Source organism: Perca fluviatilis, chromosome 7, assembly GCF_010015445.1.
Source record: "Perca fluviatilis chromosome 7, GENO_Pfluv_1.0, whole genome shotgun sequence".
NCBI lineage: Eukaryota > Metazoa > Chordata > Actinopteri > Perciformes > Percidae > Perca > Perca fluviatilis.
In genome coordinates, this window is record NC_053118.1 from 3,732,529 (window position 1) to 3,758,715 (window position 26,187).

The 26,187-nt window shown below is 41.9% G+C and overlaps 1 protein-coding gene across 2 annotated transcripts in view; it reads right to left on the reverse strand.

Moving 5' to 3' along the window:
* bckdhb (branched chain keto acid dehydrogenase E1 subunit beta) overlaps window positions 1-26,187 on the reverse strand; it is a 91,235-nt gene that overhangs the window by 42,116 nt on the left and 22,932 nt on the right. Inside the window, exons 5-9 of one of the 2 annotated variants that reach the window (XM_039804815.1) lie at window positions 23,861-24,016; window positions 19,940-20,048; window positions 8,415-8,512; window positions 6,051-6,161; window positions 5,140-5,349 (exon numbers count right to left, since the gene is read on the reverse strand). In XM_039804815.1, coding sequence (XP_039660749.1) covers window positions 5,302-5,349; window positions 6,051-6,161; window positions 8,415-8,512; window positions 19,940-20,048; window positions 23,861-24,016 — 522 coding nt within the window. In that variant the 3' untranslated portion in view covers window positions 5,140-5,301. Of the gene's footprint in view, window positions 1-5,139; window positions 5,350-6,050; window positions 6,162-8,414; window positions 8,513-19,939; window positions 20,049-23,860; window positions 24,017-26,187 lie in introns of those variants that run through there. The other variant, XM_039804814.1, reaches the window with a different exon arrangement.

Genomic DNA, 26,187 nt, shown 5'->3' on the forward strand with positions numbered 1-26,187 from the left:
GTCCAAAAGCCTTTGGTAAAATAAAATGCATAATTTACTTTTATTGATGACAAATGACTTTGGACAACAAATGACTTTGAAGCCCTTCTGTGGGGCTTTCCCTTTCAAGTATTGCAGCTTCATTTTGGCTACGTCAGCCAATCGATGCCAGCGGGTTTGTCTTGGACAGGCCTGGTTAGCCTTGATGGTGGACAGAGCAGTCACGTTGTCGAGAAGTTACAGCAAGTGGATAACAACTGAGGGGAAAATAGGAGGCTTTTTGTCGAGGTCCACAAGCTGCTGTCCCACAGGACCTGTGTGTGGTGCCGTGGGAAGTTCCGTCTCCAATCATGGTTAAAGAACCAATGAATGTATTATGGACTGGCCCTGGCGAGCAACTGATACTTCACTGGCCGGATCTGAAATCTGGAAAACCTGAGAACGAGGCTGAATCAGCAACGATGGACTAATATAATAATGAGAGTGGAGATTTCTTTATACTGCTGACTGGCCAACTCAAAGCCAAGGCAAACAAATGTGGATACATGTAAGAACGGACGGAAATGTTGGCTAACTGGCCATCTGAACAACAATAAAAGCCATTAAACAACAGGGAATGAAGCAGACCACTCAGTGAGGAATCAAAAAGCTGTTATGCAGCATGTGATGAGCATCTTTACACAACTACATCTCCACGAGCACTCTGTCCAAGCACGGCTGGGAGATTTTCCACAGCATATCATCTGAGCCGTTGGTCTGGCAGAGGTAAACCAGCCATTTTGTTCATCTCGTAAAGAACAACTATTACATTTACTGGACCGCTGTAGACAGCGGGTCAAAAAAAAATACACTCACTTTTTCTCTACATTTCCAACAATTTCTGCCCATGATTCCCTTTGTCAGCGAGAGGGTTGAATATATTTAGATCCAAGTATAGCTGGTGGCTGCCAGAATGCATCCCTCAGGAAACAGAAAGTTGGCATGTTCCTGAAAAGCGTTGCTTTAATGATCTCTCTTGCTGAAAGACAAATCTTTCTTCATTTATCTTTTTTTTTAAGATTATTTTTGGGGCATTTGTAGGCCTTTATTGACAGGACAGCTGAAGACATGAAAGGTGAGAGAGAGGGGGGAATGAAATGCAGCAAAGGGCCGCAGGTCGGAGTCGAACCCGCGGCCGCTGCTTCGAGGAGTAAACCTCTACATATGGGCGACCGCTCTACCAACTGAGCTACCTGGGCGCCCTCTTCATTTATCTTTTACATGCACACTCAAAAACAACGTGCTTGCTACATAAATCAGCTCACCAGTCACAAAGATACACGAGGTAAATGTGACTCACAGGGACTTTTAATTGGCTGCCAGCAGCCGGATGTGTGTCTGCATCCTATCTCACTGTCTGCACACTCACCGCATCTGACGGCCAGTTAATAAGCGGTACAAAAGGCCAGCTTTACAGAGCCTTGTGCATGCCGGAAGAGCTTGACACCAGGTGTACAATCTTTTGAATTAAGAAGTTGACACAATGTCTTGGCTACTCCCTCTCTACAGCTAAGTCTTAAACATTGATTTACTATGCCAAAAGGAATTTCAACTATTGTGATATTTTTACATATTCTATGCAGTGACCAAAATATAATCTAGGCTCCTGGCAATACTTTGTTATTATGGTCTGCTGTCATCAGGTATTAGAAAAGGCCCACATTGAGCTAATATATGTCCAAGAAAGAATACAATTCATACTTGCTGACCACTGATGTCATAGTTTGTGCAGTAATATGCAAACTCTGTCAGGTTCAGACGATTAGTCAACCAGCTAAAATACTGTGTTTGCCCAAATATAAGAAGGGGTTTGTAATACAGTATATTTGTGGAATAGACAATAATGTTGTATTCACAATACAATATATTCTTTTTTATTCTTATAGACAGTGTTTACTTATGTGTTGTTTGTAGCCTTAATGTTGCCACATATAGTGTGTCTGTTAAAGTTGTTGAGCCCTAAAAAAAGTTTACTTCTACATTTTAAAATAAAGGGTTGTCTAATATTTGTCTTATAATCAGGGAGATAATCAGGGAGGGATATATATATATATATACATATACATAAATAAAATAACATTTTGAACTTGCGATGCAACCATTTCACTATTTTCTGACATTTATACATGCCTGTAACCCTAGAATGGTACTGTACTGTATATACACTACCGGGCAAAAGCTTTAGAACACCCCAATTTTTCCAGGTTTTTATTGAAATTCATGCAGTTCAATGTCTTATTGTACTCTGAAATGAAAGAATAGAACAAATGAATAATTTAAGTTAAAAAAGAAATCATGGAATCAATTTATAAACCAAAATGTATTCTAAATTTTTGACCTATCAAAGTAGCCCCCTTTGGCAGATATAACAGCTGAACACACTCGTGGCATTCTTTCTACAATGGTAATCAAATATTTTTCAGAAAGTTCTTCCCAACTCTGTTGCAGAAGTTCCCATAAATGTGTGGCACTTGTAGGTTGCTTTGCTTTCACTTTTCTGTCCAGTTCATCCCAAACCAGCTCAATGGGGTTTAAGTCTGGGGACTGTGCTGGCCACTCCATATTTTTAAGCTTACCATCTTGTTCTTTTTTGCTAAGGTAGTTCTGGCATAGCTTGGACTTATGTTTTGGGTCATTATCTTGCTGTAGGATGAACCCCTGACCAACTAGGCTCATACCAGAGGGTACTGCATGGCGCTGCTAAATGCTGTGGTAGCTGTTTTGGTTCAGGGTGCCTTTCACTCTGTACAAATCACCGACCCTGGATCCAGCAAAACAGCCCCAGACCATCACGCTTCCTCCTCCATATCGGTGGCAGAAACACCGGCAAAGTTCATGCCAAACGTTGCAAATAAACAATGACAGACATGTCTACCTTTGGACGCCAGCGGTTATGTCAGCGTAACGCATTCAGCCTTCGCCATTTTATGCATCAAAGGAACAGGACACTACTGTATATTGTATTGATGCTTTTTCATCAAACCAGTGTTGATTCCACCACCTTTTATTTGTATTGTCTTATAAAAGCTTGACAACACCGTAGCATTAACATTTGTTTTCATTCTGACTAATGCACATCTAGATATTTGTCTGTCGATTCAGATTAATTAAAAGATAAAATAAAGGCTCTTAATGTGTATCCCTATGTAATATGCATTAGTCTGGGCAATAAGAATCATGGTTTAGCCTGGAATTAATTATGTGCCTTCACTGAGATTTGACAATAGCTTGATGAAAAAATGGCTCTTTCTGTGCTCATCCAGCAAACACGGCAGGAAAAAAAAAAAACACTGTAGGGATACCCGTGTATCAGTGTACTGCAACAGTAATTTAACTGCTAAATGTGTGTGTGTGTGTGTGTGTGTGTGTGTGTGTGTGTGTGTGTGTGTGTGTGTGTGTGTGTGTGTGTGTGTGTGTGTGTGTGTGTGTGTGTGTGTCAGCGTTGAGGGAAAATTGGTTTATGGGTTTGACATCGACAGACATTCAAGAGGGCATTTAGTTGGAGGAAATGACAAGAAGAGATGTTGTTGACAAGCCCGAGGTGGCAGGCCTAGCATTAGGCCCACTGAGCAGCACATAAACACTCTATTCAATTTCATGGCAGCGGTTTTAATGGGGAGCTACTTCAAAAAAATACCACATTCACTTGAGAAGTCCCCTCTTTGAGCAAACAATCTGTAACTGACTACTGCTCACTTCAAGTTGAAAGTCCTTTAGCTGCAGCACAATACTACAGTCTCTGCCCTCAGTTCCAGTGGACTCCCTGTTAAATTACTACCCTCCTACCACAATTTCATCCTGTGCTTTAACTGTTGGTTATAAGATTTGCTTGGCAGCAGGAGCAGCGTGGTGCTCACTGACAAAGTTGTATGTTCCACCAGAGGAGCATGAAAATAGGACAATAAATATACCAAATCAAAATGTATCCGGTGATTAAGCTGCAAAAAGCAGCTGTGTTGACACAAGAGGACACAGGACAGTATGCGCCAAAGAGCCATTGGAAAAGCAGTGTCCTGAGAGTGGAGAGGACGTACAGTATATACACTGTGAAGGTCCTTGAGGTGACACTCGCCAGCGGTGATCATGAAAGATGCCACTATTCCCCAAACTGTCTTGTGTTGTGCTCCTTGCCTCATTTCAAAATAAATAAAGATGGAATACCCACTGGAAAGCATCTCAAAGCCTTCCCAAATAAACTGTTTTGGTTTGGTGAGTGCCATAGCCTGAATAAAGCTGCGGCAACATAAACTGGGAGTCAAGCCTTACCAGCTGTGGAAAGAATCCTGTTTATCAAGCACCAAAGAGAACCACACAGTTCAGAGGAACATTGCCTCTGCACCACAATAAACACATCTACAGTAATTCCAATTAACAACTTTTCAATGGCAACATTATTCATGCCAAATGATGATCTAAATGATCTATTGAAGTGTAATCACTTGGGGGTGCAGAACATGGCTACACAGTCTGTGACCAAAGATGGAAATAGAGATATAAACAGACTATGATACAAGCATTTACTTTAGAATATGGATCAATATGCACCAGAAAGAAATGCCACAAAAATAAATGAAATAGTTTCTCAAGAGACACTGTCCCTCATTTATGAAACATGCGTACGAAAACAGGTGTAGGACGGGCGTACGCCGATTCCTACGCAAAGCTCGGCATTTATCAATTTGAACGTGAGTGTAGGCTGCGATAAAATCTCACGTCTGGTCTGAACTCGTGTACACTAGTTTTGGAGTCAGTGTGGACTTGCGGTGCAGCATATAATCAGTTTAACAGGAGAAGTCATCAGTGGGGTTTTTAAATAAAAAGAAAAGGGAGGTTTGTTAATATAAAAAACACCAAGGGGGAAAAAAAAACAAAAAAAAAAAAAAAAAAAAAAAAAAGCAAAAAAATTTTATTTGGTTTTGGGGGGGGGCAAAACACCCCCACGGAAAACTGGGTGCCTTATGGCTTTATATGTACTGATGGAGCCAGATGACCCGATGCCCAGAGAGCAGTTTCCAGCACAGCCCCAACTGGGGGCTATACCAAGGAGATAGGATACTATTCCTCACTTTTAAAAAGGTATAGTGTTATGTTTGGCAATGATACTCAATACAGGAAACATGATGATGCACAACATTTTTTATTTAGTCTTCAGGTTTTCGTTTCTCTTTTACAGTGTCGTTAATGGCCACAAGTGAACGATTTATTTCTGCCATTGACCGAGTTATTTCGGCTTGTTTTTCCAGCCCCTGTGCTGTCAGGAGACAGGGTCGGGGTGGTGGTCCATCACGGGGGGACGGAGGACACGCGCTCTCCCTCAGCTGTTGCCTCGTTCTGACTCATGAAAAAAACACGAGTAAAATAAAAGACACTGCATGAACTCCCCTACCATGTGTTTATTTAAATATAGGTACACCTACATGTAGGCCTAAGAGATTGCAATATAAGCCTGTATATTATTATTAGGACTATAGCATACATACATATGTCATGGGTGTATAAATTAAATAAACTTCAGCTGGAGTCCAATTTACTACGGCAACACTGTTGACTGCATCAGTGAGCTCTTTCCATCCCGCATTCTTTCTACAGCCTTTAATACCAGTTTTCTGGCTCCCAAAAAGTACACGTTAGTGCAAATGAACCTGAGATATCAGGGTTTCAATCTCCACCTCTGAGAAGTGCCGCTTCTCAGCCGGATTACGTCTCGCCATGTTGGAAATTGTAGGGGCGAGGCCTCAAAACCGAGAATATATTGGGGCGTGATATTTAAATGACAATCTTTTCCAGCCGCTGCATTTATCAATGTACGACCCTTCTTATTCTCTGAGGAGTGTAATACCAACGTTTCATGAATCCCACGTGAAGCCTGTCGTAAGAGGATTTCTGCGCTCATATCTGTGCTGGTTTCTACGTTAGGTTGATAAATGAGGGCCAATGAGTGTGAGACTCTTCCATTACTTGTTGCTGTTCACAGTTTTGAGATGCATTTTTCTCAGACTGCTGTGTTGGGGATTGCATGTGTGTTTTGTTACCTTACAAACAGTTTCAGTGTCCCAGGGCAGGATGGTCTGTAGATCGATGAGCTCGCAGGACACTCCCAGTTTCTCTTGAGCCATATTGGCCACCTCCCTCATCACATGGATCTAAATGGAAAAAGAAAAGAGGAGGAAAGCCTTTAAATCTATTATGCTAATGCAGTTTAGTTTGGCTAGGATATCACTCCTGCTACAACATAAACTCCTATCCTACATCTGTTGTGCATTTTATGTCTTTCAATTATAGTAGGCGTACTAGGGGTGGGAAAAATTTTAAATAATGTGTAATGGGATCCTTTTTGCAATGATTTTTAAAATTGATTCTTTTCCCCTAAAGTCCCCTAAATATTTTCTGTTTATAAGTTACTGCTGACAGCGACTACTTCATATCAGTTTCCAGCAAAAATAATCCATGTTATATACTTCTTCCTCTACAAAGTAAATAAATGCCAGACTGACTGACTGACACGTGATGTGCATTATTCTTAGACAACAATTAGTTTTTAGAAATGTCTCATGATATATTGTCTCTAGAAGTGTATTTTTCAACTTTTGTTTTTGTTAAAGAAGGACATTTTTTTGCAATACTCAATACTATCGAATCGCAATACCTCTAGAATCGCAATAAATGAAAATCGCGATAAAAATGTAATCGACACCCATGTATCGTGAAAGAATTCTGGACAAAAGCATATCGTCCCAGCCCTAAGGCGTACACTAAAAAAGTGAGTGGCATTATACATGCTCATGTTACTTTCAGATGCTGCAATACTTAGCAAGGCAAGGCAAGGCAGCTTTATTTATATAGCACATTTCAGCAACAGGGCAATTCAAAGTGCTTTACATAAAACATTAAAGAGCAGTTAAAAACAATTTAAAAAACAAATTAAAACATTAAAGCGCAGGTAAAAATGATAAAAAAAATAAAAATATCAAGTACTATCAAGCAGAACGGATTTAAAATGCCCCAAAACAAACAAATGTTGAATATTGTAAATGAGTTAGTGACATGCAGAAATGCTGCAAAATTGCTCTCAATATCCATTGTACAGCACTGCAATACGCTAAAACATATTGAGATACAAGTATTGTAATTGCACCATAAACTACAATACGAGTTTGCTTTGAATTTGGTAGTTTGACAAAACAAATGCGTATTCCTTTCTCCCCACAATGTGTAACTTATAAGAATAATTTCACAGCCCTACGATGTACTGTATATTACACATGTAACTTTAAATGTAACAATGTATGATAATATCAAAACTCACTGTTCAAACAGGTATTTTGTAACTTAACATTCACATTAGCTACTTTTTAAATGCTCTGCTGGTACACAGGAGATAAAAAAGAGAATAATGATAAAGCATGGTTTTTTATGTTTTTAAGTATTTGCTACTGAGGAATGCACAGCCTCTCGGAGATCAGTGCCTAGTAAAAAGAAAGTTGAAAATAGCTATTTAAAACTCAAAACGTGATTCCCATGACAAACTAGAAGAGTTTTCAACAGTCAAGCCAATTTGAAAGATACAGGCACTGGCCTCAAGCTAACAAATAATCTCAATAACTGTAAGCATTTATTATGGAATGGTGTTGCCATGACATTATTTCCAGCAGATAAAGTGGATCTTTCTGAGGGAGAAATCATTAATAGAGGGACTATTAAGACTAGGGGGAAAACGTCTTCTGTTTGAGTGATCACAAACTGGACTGGGCACTCATCCTTTCATTCCACTCTCTCATCAGCACAGGGCTGACAGATGAGGGGAGTAATGATATGGGAAAGAAGAGTGGCATTAAAAAAAAATAATAAAGGAACACCATGCTTTTCACTACTTCACTGGATCCCTGTTCTTCTCATTCCACCCTTCAACAATAATACCAGATTTAATGGAGATGTTTTCCTTCAATACCCTCAGACCCCCCTCCTCTGCTCCAGATACATTATGGCCTGGATAAGCCTATTGAAGATGCCGGGTACAATCAAAGTCAGAGACCCTGGTGAGTTACAGGCACCGTGATACAGAGCTGCAGAAAAAAAATCTCTTGGATGAGAAGAAAGGCTACAATGGAAAGCGTGCAGCAGACATGCATGCCAAGAACAGCCTTGCTGATGTGGAGATGTCTGGGCAGATATAGCCACAGACTGCCAGCTGAGAGACCCCGCTGGGGCAGAGGGGGGCTTGTCATAGACTTAAAGTTAATCCACTGCTTGCCTCTATGGCTTTAAACGTCATTAAGTGGAGATGAGACTGGACTGCTTTTTTCCTGTGGCCATGGAAAATGATCCAAAGATAGAGGACAACTTTTAACTGCTCATGTAACCCACTGAGTCTGCCAGTGATGCGCAGGAACGCCTACCTGTGTCCCCCAGGCAACCAGAGTGACATCACTTCCTTCCTGTAGGATCTCGGCCTGTGAGAGTGGGATGGTGTAGGGTTCCACAGGAACCTGCTCCACTGAGGAAACACACACACAACCATTGACAGATTAATATTGCATCAGTGCTAAAGTGCAAACACATTAGAGGCAAGCTCACACGCAAAATAAACGTAGGTCAATTCTGAACACTATGCACCTTGTGGTTTTCATGACAAACTGCTGAAATGACAGACCGTCAAAGAACACAATTACCACACTACAACATTTTATCTGGCTCATTTCAAATGCTTTGTCATGCTTTTTCCAGAACCTCATCTCTCCCCAAAGACAGAGTGCATTTATCAGCACAATCTGATGCATGACCTAATGATATCTTTTGCCAGCAACAAGCTCATAACCCCGTTTAATCTTAACAACAAAACATTGTTGGGATGGGATATCAATCAGAAAAGGGGCCACATAAACAGGGCATCGGTCCAAAAAGGGGTCCATCTTTGAACCCAAGTCAAGAGCATGTAAAATATGGTTTGAATAATAGTTAATAATGTCTTGGAAAACTGAAGCATGGTCATGGAAATCATTACAATTCAAAAATGCATCATGTACTCAATCTGCCATAACTTTTAAACATGCAGCTTATTAGCAATATTTATACTGCCCAGACACAACATATTATCACTAAATGCAGTATTTTACCTATCTTTAAATCTCATTCAACATTATGGTTTTGGCTGCAAAACACGCAGAGCATGGGATTTTAAAGTGTGAGTGGACTCTGAACCGAACTGCTGAAAGCATTCCTACATGGCAACGCATGAAGTCAAATTTACAATTCGGCAGAGTAATTATACTCTGGGGAGACGCTGGGTTTGAGACCTTTCTGGAAACCTTAAAGGACTTCCATGATCCTTTCAAGCATTAGAGAAGCTGTGAAGGAGAAGAAAAAAAATTGCCCATCCTGACAACTCACTAGATTAAAACAACATAAAAGGCTTGAGTGAATCATACGCAACTCCTGATTTAGGCTTCCAGACGAGACAGAAAATAGGCCCTTAGAGTGGAATAATGAAGAATGTTAAAATTGAATTTTAAAATCTAGGTTATGATGTAATAAGTGGAACGTCAGGCCCCACAAAACAGTATGGCCTTGACGAGACAAATGTGTGGTTTTTGTCCTCTTTTGCAAAAGAAAAGAGAGGTTGCTGCAATTAAAAACATGACTTCATAATCCACGCACAGATCATTAGAGGCATGTGGACCTGGCACGACAGCTGGCTCGCTCTGCCCCTTTAGGAAGTCAAAATAACTCCTGAAACGCTACCGGTACTAATAAACCCCCTGTGTGAGATGGAGATGGATGAGTGATTTGTCATACAGCTTTCAAAACAAATTAAAGCTGCAAGCAGCGATGACAGGCCCTCGCTTCTTGCATCGGGGGGTACTGGCAGACGCAACATCACATGTAGACCACACCTTGTAAGTTTCATGTAATTCGGAACAACTTTTGCCAAGATACAACCTGTGGAAAACTCCCTGCTGGAATGTTTGTGTAATTAACATGAAAGTATTTTTCTTTATTATAGTTTAGGATTGCATGCTTATGTCTACTGTAATGCTAGGAACTTACTGCAAATATATCATTCAGAAACAATAGTTAATACTTTGATTCATGGATGTATGTTAGTACAGTGTTGTACATTAGTTAATTACAATCCTGCTGATGATTAGTTCAGCTGCTGCACGCGCGATGTTGTTGCTGGTTTAATTGTTGAAGCGCATTGCACGGTGCCATTCGCGCCGCTGGTCTGTCACATGACTATTGTACCTGTATGTTGCTGTTAGGTTCATTTGTGGTCTTAGAGCACCATCTAGTGGTCAATAGATGTAACTGCATAATAACCTGTATTGTTTACTACATTGGATCGTGTAAATTTGCTAATTAATTAAAAAAAATGAAAACAGCGCCATCTAAAGGCCGATTGTCAACATATTTGGCACACAGCCTCATTAGCACATGAGGAACAACTGCTCTAAGTGTCCATTGGAATAGCCGTTGGCAAGATACAACCGTTCCTGTTTTCACACCCATCTACAGGAAGTTGGTCCTCCGTAACTTGTGCATTGTGTTAGCTATCAATATTCTTTTGATAACTTTTTTTCATGAGGGTCCTCCGTGTCTAGTTGCAAGTTTTCGTGCCGATCGGACTCACGTCCCAGGAGTAGTTAGACAAAGTAGGCTTCCCATATGTCAATATTTTGCTGATTAATAAAAAAAAATTAAAACAGCGCCATCTAATGGCCGATTGCCGCCAACTTTGGCACAGATGCTAAACCGGACATGAGGAACAACTTTACCAAGTTTCGGGGCAATCCGAATAATTGTTACCACGATAAAGCAACTTCCTGTTTAGACAGGAAGTTCCTATAACTTGTGCATTATTTCAATTATCAAAATTCTCTGGATAACTTTTCGTCATGAGGGTCAACAGATACTACCTGCAAAGATTCAAGAAGTTTGAAATCACGGCCTAGGACGAGTTCGAAAGAATGTAAAACGCCTGAAATATGCATAATTAAAAATGGCCGCCTTCCAGTTGGGCGGAGCTAATGAAGGTAAATGGGAAATATGTCTGCAATGATTAGAGCAATATGTGTATTGAGTCTGGTGAAGATCGGAGCAACTATGTCCATGTTAAGGCCTTCCACGCATTAGGGGGCGCTATGTATATATTGAGGCCGTCATAAATGTGCCCAGGTGCTAAAACCAATTAGGGGGCGCTACAGAGCAACTGTACCACTCCCAAGCCTAAATGTGTATTCAGATGAAAGAGTTTAATATTCTGCACATGGCTGCAAAAGTTTGAGTTTTGCAGCCCCAACGGTGCCTTGCACCGTTGGGGCCTTGCACTTTCGTGCTCGGGCCCTAATAATCTTTTAATTAAAACTAGTCAGAAACAAAATAGGGGAAGGGGCCATGTGTTAATGTGGGTGGAACCATGAAGTGATATGTTGCCATAAGCAGCTGGTCAGTAACAGCAGCATCCTCTTAAAACATGTCTCAACACTCATGTTGACTTGACTGACTGATCCATATCTTGTCCCAAGCTTGTATTGTATCTACAGTATGTATCTATTATATTTGGCATCAGTTCTTTCGGAAATGCTGCAAGCAATAACATGGCAAGCAAGACCTCTCTTACATACAGCATATTACTGATGTATTATCTCATCACTTCCCAAGAGGCTAATAAACCAAGATCCGTATCAACTGAGCAACAATGCAAACAAAAACACTGCCAAGAAATCAAAACACCTGGTCTTGGCTTCCCTGTTGGACCACATCAAAAAACTGTTCCACAAAGGAGGACTGATTGGCAGACAATTATGAGACAGGAAGAATGGTACAATCAATCAATCAATCAATCAATCAATCAATTTAATTTGCCATAATAAATGGTAAAAGGTACAATTCCATTGAAATGTTATCCCATCCTTGAACTAGTGCATGATTAATCATGAAACAGAATTTGGCCGTCAGATCGGCAAACAGAAAAAAGGTAACCTGGTTGAATGGCATCGGCACTCCAGGATCCAGCCAAGTCTCAGCAAAAGGCCACCACAGTTCGCGACTTCCCGCTGGGAACAGACACAGGCACGGAGGCCGCTCAGCTCAGCATCCAACGCCTGGCTGCTGGCTAGCAGTATGCCCAGCAGAGAAGCCACAGTCGGTGTTCAACTCCTCCACACCTGCCTTGGCACCCCCTCTGATGCAGAGACGGAGATGGACGCAGAGATGGTCCCGCTTGTTGGGACCGCAGCCAAAGGTTGTAGCTGATAGCGTTACCTTTTCCTCCGTGTCTACTCTGATGCTTACACTCAGAACCCTGACTGGCCAGGCTGGCAGAGTCAGCAGGAGACTGGGGAGTTGATTTCTCTATCCTGATGAGCGACTCTTAGTTATGAGATGGCCGCAGAGATGGTCTTGCTAGGTTGAGCTCATCTTCTCCACCTTTTCCTCTATGTTTACTCTGATGTTTAAATTGTTGTTTTTTTGAAGTAGCTAGCCCAGGCTATCAGAGTCAGCAAGAGGTTAGCAGAGTCAGCAGGAGACTGGAAAGTCAATTTCCCGATTGCTAGCTACAGTAGTTGTTTTTTTTTGCTTTCCGTTTTCTGAGTAGTTGTCACAAAGCTTCTACATCCAAATATATAGGTTTGTGTGTGTGTGTGTGTGTGTGTGTGTGTGTGTGTGTGTGTGTGTATATATATATATATATATAAACACACACACACACACAAGACACACAGTGGGGAGAACAAATATTTGATACACTGCCGATTTTGCAGGTTTTCCTACTTACAAAGCATGTAGAGGTCTGTAATTTTTATCAAAGGTACTCTTCAACTGTGAGGAATCTAAAACAAAAATCCAGAAAAATCACATTGTATGATTTTTAAATAATTAATTTGCATTTTATTGCATGACATAAGTATTTGATCACCTACCAACCAGTAAGAATTCCGGCTCTCACAGACCTGTTCGTTTTTCTTTAAGAAGCCCTCCTGTTCTCCACTCATTACCTGTGTCTGAACTCGTTACCTGTATAAAAGACACCTGTCCACACACTTAAACAGACTCCAACCTCTCCACAATGGCCAAGACCAGAGAGCTGTGTAAGGACATCAGGGATAAAATTGTAGACCTGTGTTGGAACCTAACAGTTATGATCAAGACTATTCTGTGAGGCCTGAAGCTTCCCCTGAGGCCAAAGAGCGGCCTGTAGGGAAGTCCCCAGCCTGTGACCCCTCACTCCTAACAAAGAAGCCTCTAAAATGGAGATTGTACCTCCAAGACATGAGGAAAATGGCAGACTGGTGGAGGGCTTGAGAACTGCAACGACGAATTCTCACACCTTCGTTGAGTTCGGGATTTCTGATTGGCCGCGGCTCTTTGAACTCACCACTCGCCGCCAGCAGGCGGCGGAGGGGAGATAAAAGTAGCCGGAGGTCACAGCCCGGAGCTCTTCGTGGTTTCATTGCCGCAAGAAGACACATCGTTCAGCACTGTTCGAGAATCAACATCGTATCATTCGCTGGTCGAGTGAGACGTTTGTATCGTTCGTGATACTAAAGGGTCCTGGTGAATACAAAGCCCGTGTTACACCAAATCTGCAGAGGGGTAAATCAGCCCCGTCTCAAGGAAAAGAGACAACGCGTTTTCTTGCAAGTCGACTGGACCGTGTTTCCGCTCCACTGCCTTGGACGGTACGGGTCGTTAATCTCTGGCGAGAGGTTAACTCAGTTTTGTTCACCGCAAAATCCGCCGGATAAGCAACGGACTGTACACCAAAAGTAAGAAGCTTTTATAGTTCTGGGCAGATTTGAGAACTAGGGTGTTTATTAATGAGTAAAAGGTATTGCTATTTTGTTTACCATCAATGTGCTGTTGTGAAGAATATCACTGATCAAGATATTGTTGAAAGTTGTGTTGAACTGTAGCTGATAACTCCCGCCGAGGAGGAATTACTGTACAAGCTGAGTCAGCTGCACGCTACTAGAGTGTGGCGGGGAATAAACGCTCTCTACCGTTAAACAAACCTGAGATTCTGCTATAACGCCACGTTAAGTTAGAATCTCGAGTAAAACGAAGAGAGCGGTTAGTCCCATTACCCCAGAGATCAAGGTTTTAAGTGTTTGTTCCATAAATCGTGTTTTCCCTCCTGTTCTCTCTCTCTCGCTCTCTTTTCACTCTCTCACACACACACACACACACACACACACACACACACGCTAGCCACGTAGCTCCCGAGCTAACGTTGCTAGTTAACCACGTGGAGCTTGTATAGAGCTAACGCTTGACTTAGCATAAACGTGTGCGTTGCCTAGTAAACCCCACCTCGGCTTCTTCACCCCTCCTCGTGCATCCAGCACTACTACCGCCCTCTTGAGGCTAAATAGTTATGTGCAGCTCACCGGAGTAGCCATTTTAGTAGTTTTGTGTTAGACTACATTTCGACACCGCCCTCTCCACTTTCACTCACTCACTCACACACACACACACACACACACACACACACACACACACACACACACACACACACACACACACACACACACACACACACACACACACACACACACACACACATGCTTTTGATTGTGATATTGTAAAAAGGGTATATAAGTTTATTATTGAAGGATTGCTGATTGGCTACTGATAATTGTGACGTTATAAATCTTATTATACTTAATTAGCAGTTGCTTGTGATTATTTATGTACTTATTGTAATAATTGCTGGCTGGACAGGTCTGTGCTCGAAATCACCCCTTCCTTTGAATCCTTTTAAAGGATTTTAACAGAAATGAGACTGTTCCACAGTTTGATTATTGGTCCCTGACTTATAGGGTGGTGCCCCGTTTTGATTGTTTGTCGATTTGATAAAGTTATTAATAACCATATTCATAACTTTATTAATATTGATAAAACATATTTGATAAGAAGAAGGATAAGTACAACCCCAAGAACACCATCCCAACCATGAAGCATGGAGGTGGAAACATCATTCTTTGGGGATGCTTTTCTGCAAAGGGGACAGGACGACTGCACCGTATTGAGGGGAGGATGGGTGGGGCCATGTATCGCGAGATCTTGGCAAACAACCTCCTTCCCTCAGTAAGAGCACTGAAGATGGCTTGCGGCTGGGTCTTCCAGCATGACAACGACCCGAAACACACAGCCAGGGCAACTAAGGAGTGCCTCCGTAAGAAGCATCTCAAGGTCCTGGAGTGGCCTAGCCAGTCTCCAGACCTAAACCCAATAGAAAATCTTTGGAGGGAGCTGAAAGTCCGTATTGCCCAGCGACAGCCCCGAAACCTGAAGGATCTGGAGAAGGTCTGTATGGAGGAGTGGTCCAAAATCCCTGCTGCAGTGTGTGCAAACCTGGTCAAGAACTACAGGAAACGCATGATCTCTGTAATTGCAAACAAAAGGTATCTGTACCAAACATGAAGTTCTGCTTTTCTGATGTATCAAATACTTATGTCATGCAATAAAATGCAAATGAATTACTTAAAAATCATACATCATATTCTGGATTTTTGTTTTAGATTTCGTCACTCACAGTTGAAGAGTACCTATGATAAAAATTACAGACTTCTACATGCTTTGTAAGTGGGAAAACCTGCAAAATCGGCATGTATCAAATACTTGTTCTCCCCGCTGTATGTGTGTGTGTGTGTGTGTGTGTGTGTGTGTGTGTGTGTGTGTGTGTGTATATAGCTGTGAGTAGGCCTTAAAATGTATACATTTTGTTGCTCTTTGATTTAAACTCAATAACTGAGGGAGATGTGACGATTGGAGGCACTCCCTTTGTCAAATCAAGTCAATTTATTTATAGAGCACATTTAAAACCAACCTAGGCTGAACAAAGTACTGTAAAAAGTTATATTATGTTATAAAAACAAAGGAAGACAATAATAAATATGGACACAATGAACATCATAAAAATAACACACTTCTATACTATACTAAATCATACGCCAAAGAATAAAAATGTGTTTTAAGACAAGACTTAAAGATCTCGGCAGTAGAGGAGGACCTAATATGAATGGAAGTTTGTTCCAGAGTCTCGGGGCCACAATGGAGAAGGCACGATCACCCTTTGTTTTCACCCAAGACTGTGGAATAGCTAAAGGGAACTGATTAGACCATCTTAGGCCAGGGCCAGGACACACCAGCCAGACGGCCGACCGTCAACAGAAAAGCCAGTCGAAATGATCAGTCTCCCCGTGTTGGTCCATAAAGTGCCACAGAACACACCATAGAGACAAGACATAATATGCCTCCATAACAGCAGGCGGCGCTAATCTGTATTGTTGCCCAAAAAAATGAAAACCGGCAGCTGATTGGACGAACGCATCACATGGGTTTGTTTTCTCCGGAAATTCAAAGCCAGACTGTCATGGCGGCCATTCAGAATACGATCTCATATTGTACTAAAATAGTTCACTGAAACATGTTTCTGAAAACATTTTAAGAGAGAAATAGGCCATGCATTTGCTGAATATGTCTTCATTTCAGCTCAACAAAGGTCAGTTTAAAAGATTTTCGTCAGATTTTGAGAGACTCTAGTCACGCTCATTCCGGTCGCCATTTCCGGGTGAGTCCAAACTGCCCTGCCGCCGACTGAACATGTCAGGTCAGCCAAAATGAACGCCGACAGCCCCCCAGACACCGAACAGATTTGAGTCACTGACCTCGCCAGACTGTCCAACGGCCGATTTTCGGCCCTGTGTGTCCCGGCCTTTAGGTTCCTGGAGGAGTGATGTAGGGTAAGGAAATCAGCAACATATAAAAGGGGCCAATCCATGTAATGCCTTAAAAAAAGTAACATTACCTTAAAATCAATTCTATATTTGACCGGTAACCAGTGAAAAGAAGCCAATAAGCCAAAAAGGGTGCACACTTGAGGCTAAAGTCCCCAAATTTTTCTGAAGATGAATAGATAGGTTTCACGTGTGATACAATATCCATCAATGCAGACAGGGCCACAGGCACAAAACAATTCAGAGAAGCAGGGCATAGGATTGATTTAGAAGTGTCATGATCAGTAGGTGAAATACAAGATCTGATAATGTTAACCTTGTTGATAAAAAAGCTCAAACTGTTCAGTGATTTCAAACGTAGCATCAGGGAGTCCAATAGCATGATTTAGTGCAGTATTTATTGCACTAAACAAAATTTTAGGGCTATGTGCATTTTTAGCTATATCAGAAAAATGCTTTCCTTTAGATGCTTTGACAAGGTGTTGGTAGGATACCTGGTGATCTCTCAGTATCTCATAGGCCACTTGCAGTTGATCTTTTTTCCCCCATTTCCTCTCTGCTATTCTACAATTTTGTCTAAGGGCACAAATCTCACTGTTAAGCCAAGGATGGGCTTTGACTTTGGGGCACTTCAGTTTAAAAGGGGCAACAATATCAAGAACATCAGTGACAGTGGTATTAAACTGAGTAACTAGCTCATCTGTAGACAGAGAGGCGGAGGTTCTAATCTCTGTAGGGCTAGCAAAAGGACAAGCTATGAAAGCATCAGAAGATTGCCTAGCACTGGATGGGTTCAGTGCTCGGATGTAGCTATCTGGCAAGCAAGGTTTAGGTAATGGATTACAAAGTGATGCATTAAAAATCACAGGTTTATGGTCAGATAGACTAGCAACATCCAACTCAATATTTTAAACAGGAAAACCTAATGATAAAACAAGATCCAGTGTATGACCATGTTTGTGTGTGGGACCAGTTACAGACTGAGTCAGATTGAATGAGTCCACAAGTTGTAGAAACTGGCTAACTAAAGGCTTTGATGGACAACCGACATGGATATTAAAATCACCAAGGATTAAAATCGTATCCGAGTTGGGCACAATCAAGGACAGAAACTCAGAAAATTCACTTATTGTACTTTGGGGGTCTATACACCAGTGCACAAATCAGTGGGCAGGACAAATCAACCTTAAATGCTTGCACCTCAAAACTAGTGTACTTACAGCGATTTTTGAAGATTGTTGCTAAACCCTGACCCCTGCCAGTGGATCTGGGAGAACTAAAAAAAGTCACAATCACCAGGGGAGATATCAGTGAAAGGGCTTAGATCACCAACAAGCAGCCAAGTTTCTGTGACAAATAAAATGTCTAGATGACGTGATAGAAAGAAGTCATTTAAAATTAATGTTTTGTTCGAAAGTGATTGCACATTCAACAATGCAAATTTGATAGGGATTGTATCCAAAGCCCACGCTGATCCTATTCGATCACTTGAACAGTCAAGGCAACGGAGATTACCATAGTTTACTCCTCGTCTTCTGCGGCCAGGGGAGTGATTATGTCCTCGGATGTTTGTAATTCTTGTGGGAATGATAATGGAGGTGGGGGTATAAAAATTGATTGTCCTGTTGGACTGAGGACCAGTTCTCTGACTTGTGTAGGGTTTGTTCTTAAGTGAGCGATGCTCTAACATTAGACAAACTCTGTGATGATCGGAGCAGCTCATGAGGTGGGTGTTTATAGAAGGTGACAAGGGAGAGTAGTTAGTAACTGACAAGGGGGGCCTGCAGGGGGAGCTCACAAGGGTAACGTATCCTTTAGAGCAGTGTTTCTCAAATGGGGGTACGTGTACCCCTAGGGGTACTTTGGAGGACTGCAGGGGTATGCGAGATATTTAACAAAATGTTTAAAAGTTACAAGGCTGTTGTCCAGAAAATTGTTCTTTATGTAGAATTTTTTTTTTCCTACCAAAAATGTGACATTTGTGTCTCCTTCTTTGGACCTAATTTTGCCTTCCTTCCTTCTACTGTCCTTCTACTTTTACAAGTTTCTCGCTAGTTTCTTCTTATGTCACTGTTTTTGAAGTTTTTGATACTATTTTGACCTATTCTTGCCTTACTTCCTTCCTTCTTTCTACCATCTTTTTCCAAGTTTTTGTCTTTTTTTACAGTTTTTGTCGCTTTTTCTCATTAGCATTTAAATGTTTTTTTAGTGACAAGGCTGTTGTTTAGCAAATCTGTCGCTGACAGCGCTGTACTGTTCCTGTTTATACCAAAAATGATTAGCGCTGGTCAGGGGGTACTTGGCTTAGAGAAACGATTCAAAAGGGGTACATTATTGAAAAACGTTTGAGAACCACTGCTTTAGAGGAAGAGGGGTGTGACTGGGGCATGTGCTTGTGCACGTGTGCGCAAGATGTAAACAGTCAGTCACATGTCTGAGTCTGGAGCCCGTGCTGAAGATTCCGCAGAGCATTTGGCTGCCCCGTTTATTGGGGTGAATTCCATCTTGTGCGGAGAAGTGGTTTTAATGTCAGACTGCACTGTAACATGAGAAATGTTTTGGACAATAATCACTAACCTACTGCCATAATTGAAACAATCTCAGCAGTGGGCTGTATATTTTCCCTATCTAATCTGGCTGTTATCCAAGCGGGAAAATTAGAGGTTTTGCTTTGAGGCTGGTAGTACCAATATGTTCTGGTTCTGCCTTTCATTCCTATAAAAAGGGCTTAAACATCATCTTCAAACCTCCAATGCTGTCTTAATCGTGAATATGAAATTATTATCATGTAGCAAAGGCAGCACTGTTTTGCAAGAGCTGCCAACAACTGTTAAGAGTTTATTACGATGTTGGTGGACAGCTTTTTACACGGCAGCCTGCCTAAAGCCATGCTGGCCTTAACACTGAGGTTCCCTCCACATAGGGAGAGGAGGGAGAGAGGATTCAACACTCAGCCCATTTAGACGGTCTGCTTCACACTTGTGGTCCTGCTGATCTAACACACGTTGTTTGCAGTCAGGCATATTGTTTGTTTGTCTTGCATCACACCTCTAAAAGGGAGAACATTTGCTTTCAATAAGGTGCCCACGCAAACAAATCGAGGGCCACCGAGGCACAATGCTGAATTATGTGCTCAGTTACGTGTCGACTTCAGATTTATAGTCGCATACAATCGCGCTTACCTGCGGCTCTGTACAGGATCTTGGGCTCAAAGAATATGCAGGGGTTCTGGTCAGCGATGCAGGCGAGGAGCAGCCCTTTGGCCTGCACTGGACTACGGGGTATTACAACCTGAGGAACACATGACGCACTTTATTAGATCCGGTAATGATGTTAAGACAATTTAACTTTTACCACTACTTGTGGAAAATATCCGATTTTAAATGTTATCATATTTTAACTTGTTTTCACATCTCATTTCATTGTGTGCAACGTAGAATGGCTCCAGAGGAAGAGAGTAACAGCATCGGCCCTAAACACCTCCGAACCTCATTATCTAAAGACATAGCTACTCTGGATGGTATTGCCCTGGCCTCCAGCACTACTGTCAGAAATCTAGGAGTTATTTTTGATCAGGATATATCCCTTAACTCCCATCTAAAACAAACCTCTAGGACAGCCTTTTTTCATCTTCGTAACATTGCCATAGGAATATCCTGTCTCAAAACGATGCTGAAAAACTAGTCCATGCATTCGTTACTTCCAGACTGGACTACTGTAATTCCCTACTGTCAGGTTGGTCAAATAAGTCCCTTAAGACTCTCCAGCTGATCCAGAATGCTGCAGCGCGTGTTCTGACAAGAACTAAGAAAAGAGATCATATTTCTCCTGTATTAGCTTCTCTGCATTGGCTTCCAGTAAAATCCAGGACTGAATTTAAAATCCTTCTCCTGACCTACAAAGCTCTAAATGGTCAAGCACCATCATATCTAGAAGAGCTCCTAATACCTTATTGTCCCACTAGAGCACTGCGCTCCCAGAATGCAGAGTTACTGGTGGTACCTAGAGTCTCTAAAAGCAGAATGGGAGCCAGAGCCTTCAGTTATCAGGCTCCTCTCCTATGGAACCAGCTCCCAATCTGGGTTTGGTGGGCAGAAACTGTCACCGCATTCAAGAATGAACTTAAAACTCTCCTATTTGATAAAGCTTATAGTTAGGGAGTGAGGAGTTGCAGCGTCTGCCTAACCAGGCCCACCTGCTTCTCTTCATAGTCATTAGATTAATAATATAACAAAAGTAGAGGGAGGCAGGCCAGCACAGCCCGATCCGGCAGGGGAGAGTTCCAAGCCCGAACAGGCCACCTCTCCTTATGACCTGTCTCTCTTAGTTACCTGTTATAGTTCCAGACTGCCGGGGGACTTCCTTCCTTTGACACACTGAGCTGCTCTCTCCTCTCCCTTTCTATTACCATTTGTGTGCATCCTGTCCCAGAAATGCTTGTTACTAATCCTAGCTTCTGGGGAGTTTACTCCCCAGAGTCCTTATGTTTTTTCACCCAGCGTATTTCCTTGGAGAACGTTGGCACCAAGATCCTGGTTGCAGCTGTCATCGTGGCCCTGCTGCACTCCCTGCTAAGCTCTGCGGTGCCCTGCAATGTCATGCTGCGTCCTGCTGAACCCTGCTGCTTCCCGCTACGTCCATCCATGCTCTGCTGGGCCACGCTACATCCTGAAACGCCCTGCAGTGCCCTGATATGACATGAACTACTACGACTACCATTTGAAGTCACTGTTCCATTATTAATGTGACTATTATTGCCACTGTTCATCACAGCCCCAACCGGCCCCGTCAGACACCGCCTACCAAGAGCCTGGGTCTGTCCGAGGTTTCTTCCCAAGAGGGAGTTTTTCCTGCTTTGCTCTTGAGGGAATTACTGTAATTGTTGGGGCTTTGTAAATTATAGAGTGTGGTCTAGACCTACTCTATCTGTAAAGTGTCTCGAGATAAGTCGTTTTATGATTTGATACTATAAATAAAATTGAATCGAACTGGTCACAATCCACCTAATTGTCAGGACTTTGACACAGAACGTTTTATTATACAGAGTGGACTAAGAAGGACGCAAAAATGATTTTAAACTCTTCCTACCAACTGTTGTCTTGCTGGCATTGTAATTGTGTCAGATATTAAATCTCTTAAAAAGGTATTTAGATCAGAGTTGGGGTATCATGACAACACTGGGCCAAAGCTGAATCAAGCCTGTCAGACTGTGTGGTGGGACTGACTCTCAGATGGAGCTAACAGTGCTGATAGTACGCACAAAGATGAACATTTATCGGCCTGACCTTTTCTGGGAGACAACCTGTTTATTGCTCTCAGTGATGGTTACTCACAATGAATGAACTGTAGCTGTAAACCATACAGTCAGTGCTGGTCTGTGGCATATGAGACACTTTGACGATGATGATTATACAGTATTTATACAGTATGTATGCTCAGTGAAAAGACAAAAGCAGGGAAGGGTGTTATAGCTTGACATTTTAACTTGTTTACTTTGAGCATATGCTATTCATTTCATCTCAGTGATGCTATCAGCGTTCAGAGAATACTGTATCTTGCAACACATCTCTATGAGAAGTAAGATTTCTGTGTCTGAGAGAATCACTTTTCTCTTTTCACACATATAAACTCAACGTAGCAGGCTCTCTCTTGCCTTTTTACATGCCTGAAGCTTGCAGGTGTGTTTAGTACCAAGTTTATATACTACTCAAATTTATAGGACTGGGGCACCCAGATAGCTCAGTTGGTAGAGCAGGCGCCCATATATAGAGGTTTACTCCTTGATGCAGCTGGCTCGGGTTTGACTCCACCCTTTGGCCCTTTGCTGCATGTCATTCCCCCTCTATCTCCCCTTTCATGTCTTCAGCTGTCCTGTCAAATAAAGGCCTAAAAATGCGTGTGTTCCATAAAAATGTGTTCCATTTGTAAATGGAAGCAAAACAAGCACGATTGGAGAGAGTCACCAGAGAAGACACTGTATATAAAGTTGAACCTGGAGGCATTGGGCAAATTTTCAGATGCTGTGGCCGTTGCCAAGATATTCTTTAAAGGTTTAGTTAATAGCAATTAACAACATCATGTCATGCTTCCTTGAGGTGTTTTGAGGAAATGGTTGAGTTGACAGTACTCACAAGAAATTGTAGTGAAAACTGCTTCACTACTGTCTCAGAAAAGCAGCATTCAAATGTATCAGCAAAAGCCTAAGAACCATTTCATTTTAAAGTAAGTATATACACACCAAGATGTTCTGTGGGGTACAAGAGCTGCAGTACTGTCACCCAAAAGTAAGAAATGATGGTATTCTGTTCATATAGAGCAACAACACCATGTCTTGGATGTAAATCCAAGTATGTGAGGCAAGATTAGATAGCAGTTTAATCCTTGGTTTCCCTGTAACCCTTGTCACCCTGCTGCCATCCCATCTCCTCCAGTCGCACAATTTATATTTCTCCAACAGGTTATCCTTCCAGATTATGGCTGGTAAAGGTTTTATTTTCAGTGTTTTTAAGTAGCCCTGGTTTCACTGTTCCTTTAGCTTGTTTTACCTGCATTGTTTAGTGGATATGTTGCAGAGGAATAAAAACTAACTATTTAGTAATACACCTGGGGCCGAGTAGTAAATACAAATTTGGATTGGCAATGAAGATTGGATGAAATCATTACAGTTGAACTAGTCCTGCTACTTTTTTTTTGAAGAAATGTCCTCTTTATGTGCCGACAATATTCAATATTCAACTGGGAGACATGAGGAACCAGGATTTTGTTGTTTCAACTTGGAAGACCACCTTTACTTGTTTGAACACTGACCTTCAAAAGTATTTGTATGTACTGTACTTATTTCTCCCGTTCTGTATTTTCTCTCTAGATGTACTTTCAGTATTATGGTTGTATTGGCCTGACTATACCTAATGACAAAATTTTGGACTACGCTTCACTAATGTAATCACACCACTCCATACACTCTATATTCTTGATGTTCTGCTAGAAAAACTGTTGTATATGTTTTGGGGCAAGGCGTGACATTTTAAAATTGCACAAACAGAGGAAAACATAGAAATGGAAACAAAAACAAGTCAAGATTTTTAATAAAGCACATGGCCGACCTTGATGCCAGGGCAGTGGGCGAAGAAGGCTTCAGGGCTTTGAGAGTGGTAAAGTGACCCGTGGCCGACACACCCCCACGGAGCCCGAATGGTGAGGTTGCCGCAGTCAAACAAGTTGCCAGAACGGTAGCGGTACTTGGCTGCTTCATTGACTATCTGGAAAGAGAACAATATAATTCAGGTTAACACACATTAATAGTTGCCATAAGAAGATGACATTTTACCAATTCTTATGCAGCAGCTGGGTTGTTGTTGCAACGGCAGTCGCTAAAAAGACAATTACAACAACGTGTTGTAAACATTATGAGGTTCTTTAAAGTGCTCATATTATGCTTTTTGGCTTTTTCCCTTTCCTTTATTGTGTTATATATATATTTTTGTGTACGTTATAGGTTTAAAAAGTGAAAAAGCCCAAAGTCCCCCCCAAAGGGACTTACCATCTCCAACAGAAAACACTGTTCACCAACTGCTCCAAACAGCTCTGTTGTAGTCCAGCCTTTACTTAAGAGACAAACGTGAGTCACTTTGTAACACATGTTATAATGCTCGTCTAGCTGCTAGCAGCGCTGTATATTAGAGAGAATTTGGCCAACTAGGGAATCGAATGTTCTGAGCTATCCCATTATGCGATTGGTTCCGAGATGGTAACATGTTTCGTGGACTCCATGTTGGATACCAACATTCATCTGATTCCCATTGACACAGTGCAGGAAATAGTGGAAAAATGTAATGAATTATTTTAAAAATGACATAAATCACTGAAAAAATGCCCAACTGTTTTGCGTTTGGCTGCAACGGAAGACAGGGAAGCGGCAAAAGATTTCACAAGTCCCCCCGTGAACCAAAAAGGTGAAAAATATGGGAGCTGTTCATTATTGTGTGAGGTAAATGTCAACTTTTCTCTTCGATATGATTAAAAAAAATTACATAGGACAAATATAGTAATACCATCATTAATGTGTACCATGCTGTCAAAAAAGTTGCTAACACTGCTTAATGCTAGCGTTAGCTTTTTCGCTAGCACTCCATGTACCTACATGCTTGTGATCTTCCAGGTGTCTTTATTATGTTCATAATAATATTGGAGGGAAAGTGAAACACAGCTTGGACGTTCTCTCTTAGTTACGCTGTTATAGTTCTAGACTGCCGGGGGAATTCCTTCCTTTGACACACTGAGCTGCTCTCTCCTCTCCCTTTCTATTACCATTTGTGTGCATCCTGTCCCAGAAATGCTTATTATTAATCCTAGCTTCTGGGGAGTTTACTCCCCGGAGTCCTTATGTTTTTTCACCCAACGTATTTCCTTGGAGAACGTTGGCACCAAGATCCTGGTTGCAGCTGTCACCGTGGCCCTGCTGCACTCCCTGCTAAGCTCTGCGGTGCCCTGCAATGTCATGCTGCGTCCTGCTGAACGCTGCTGCTTCCTGCTACGTCCATCCATGCTCTGCTGGGCCACACTACATCCTTTAACGCCCTGCAGTGCCCTGATATGACATGAACTACTACGACTACCATTTGAAGTCACTGTTCCATTATTAATGTGACTACTATCGCCACTGTTCATCACAGCCCCAACCGGCCCCGTCAGACACCGCCTACCAAGAGCCTGGGTCTGTCCGAGGTTTCTTCCCAAGAGGGAGTTTTTCCTCGCCACTGTCGCACTGCTTGCTCTTGAGGGAATTTCTGTAATTGTTGGGGCTTTGTAAATTATAGAGTGTGGTCTAGACCTGATCTGTAAAGTGTCTCGAGATAACTTGTGTTATGATTTGATACTATAAATAAAATTGCATTGAATTAGCCCGCTAGGTAAATATTATGACTGCCTTCGGAGTTTCCTATATCTGCGTCCATGTTGTCAACATAAGACCTGTGGCGTTAGTGCTCCTTTTGTACCATCATTTTATTGAATGAAATATTAAAAAGGTCCTGTGACATGAAAATTTCACATTATGAGGTTTTTTAACATTAATATGTATTCCTCCAGCCTGCCTATGGCCCCCAGTGGCTAGAAATGGTGATAGGTGTAAACCGAGCCCTGGGTATCCTGCTCTGCCTTTGAGAAAATTAAAGCTCAGATGGGCCGATCTGGAATCTTCCTCCTTATGAGGTCATAAGGAGAAAGGTTACCTCCCCTTTCTCTGCTTTGCCCGCCCAGAGAATTTGGCCCACCCATGAGAGAGAGACATCATGGCTTTCAAACGAGCAAAGTGGCAGTTGGTCAAGCCCCCCTCCTCAATATCTACAGACACAGAAATGGCACATAGTAAGGAAAGCTCATTGTGGGACTGGCTCTAGTGGCTGTAATTCTGCACCAAGGCTGAATTTCG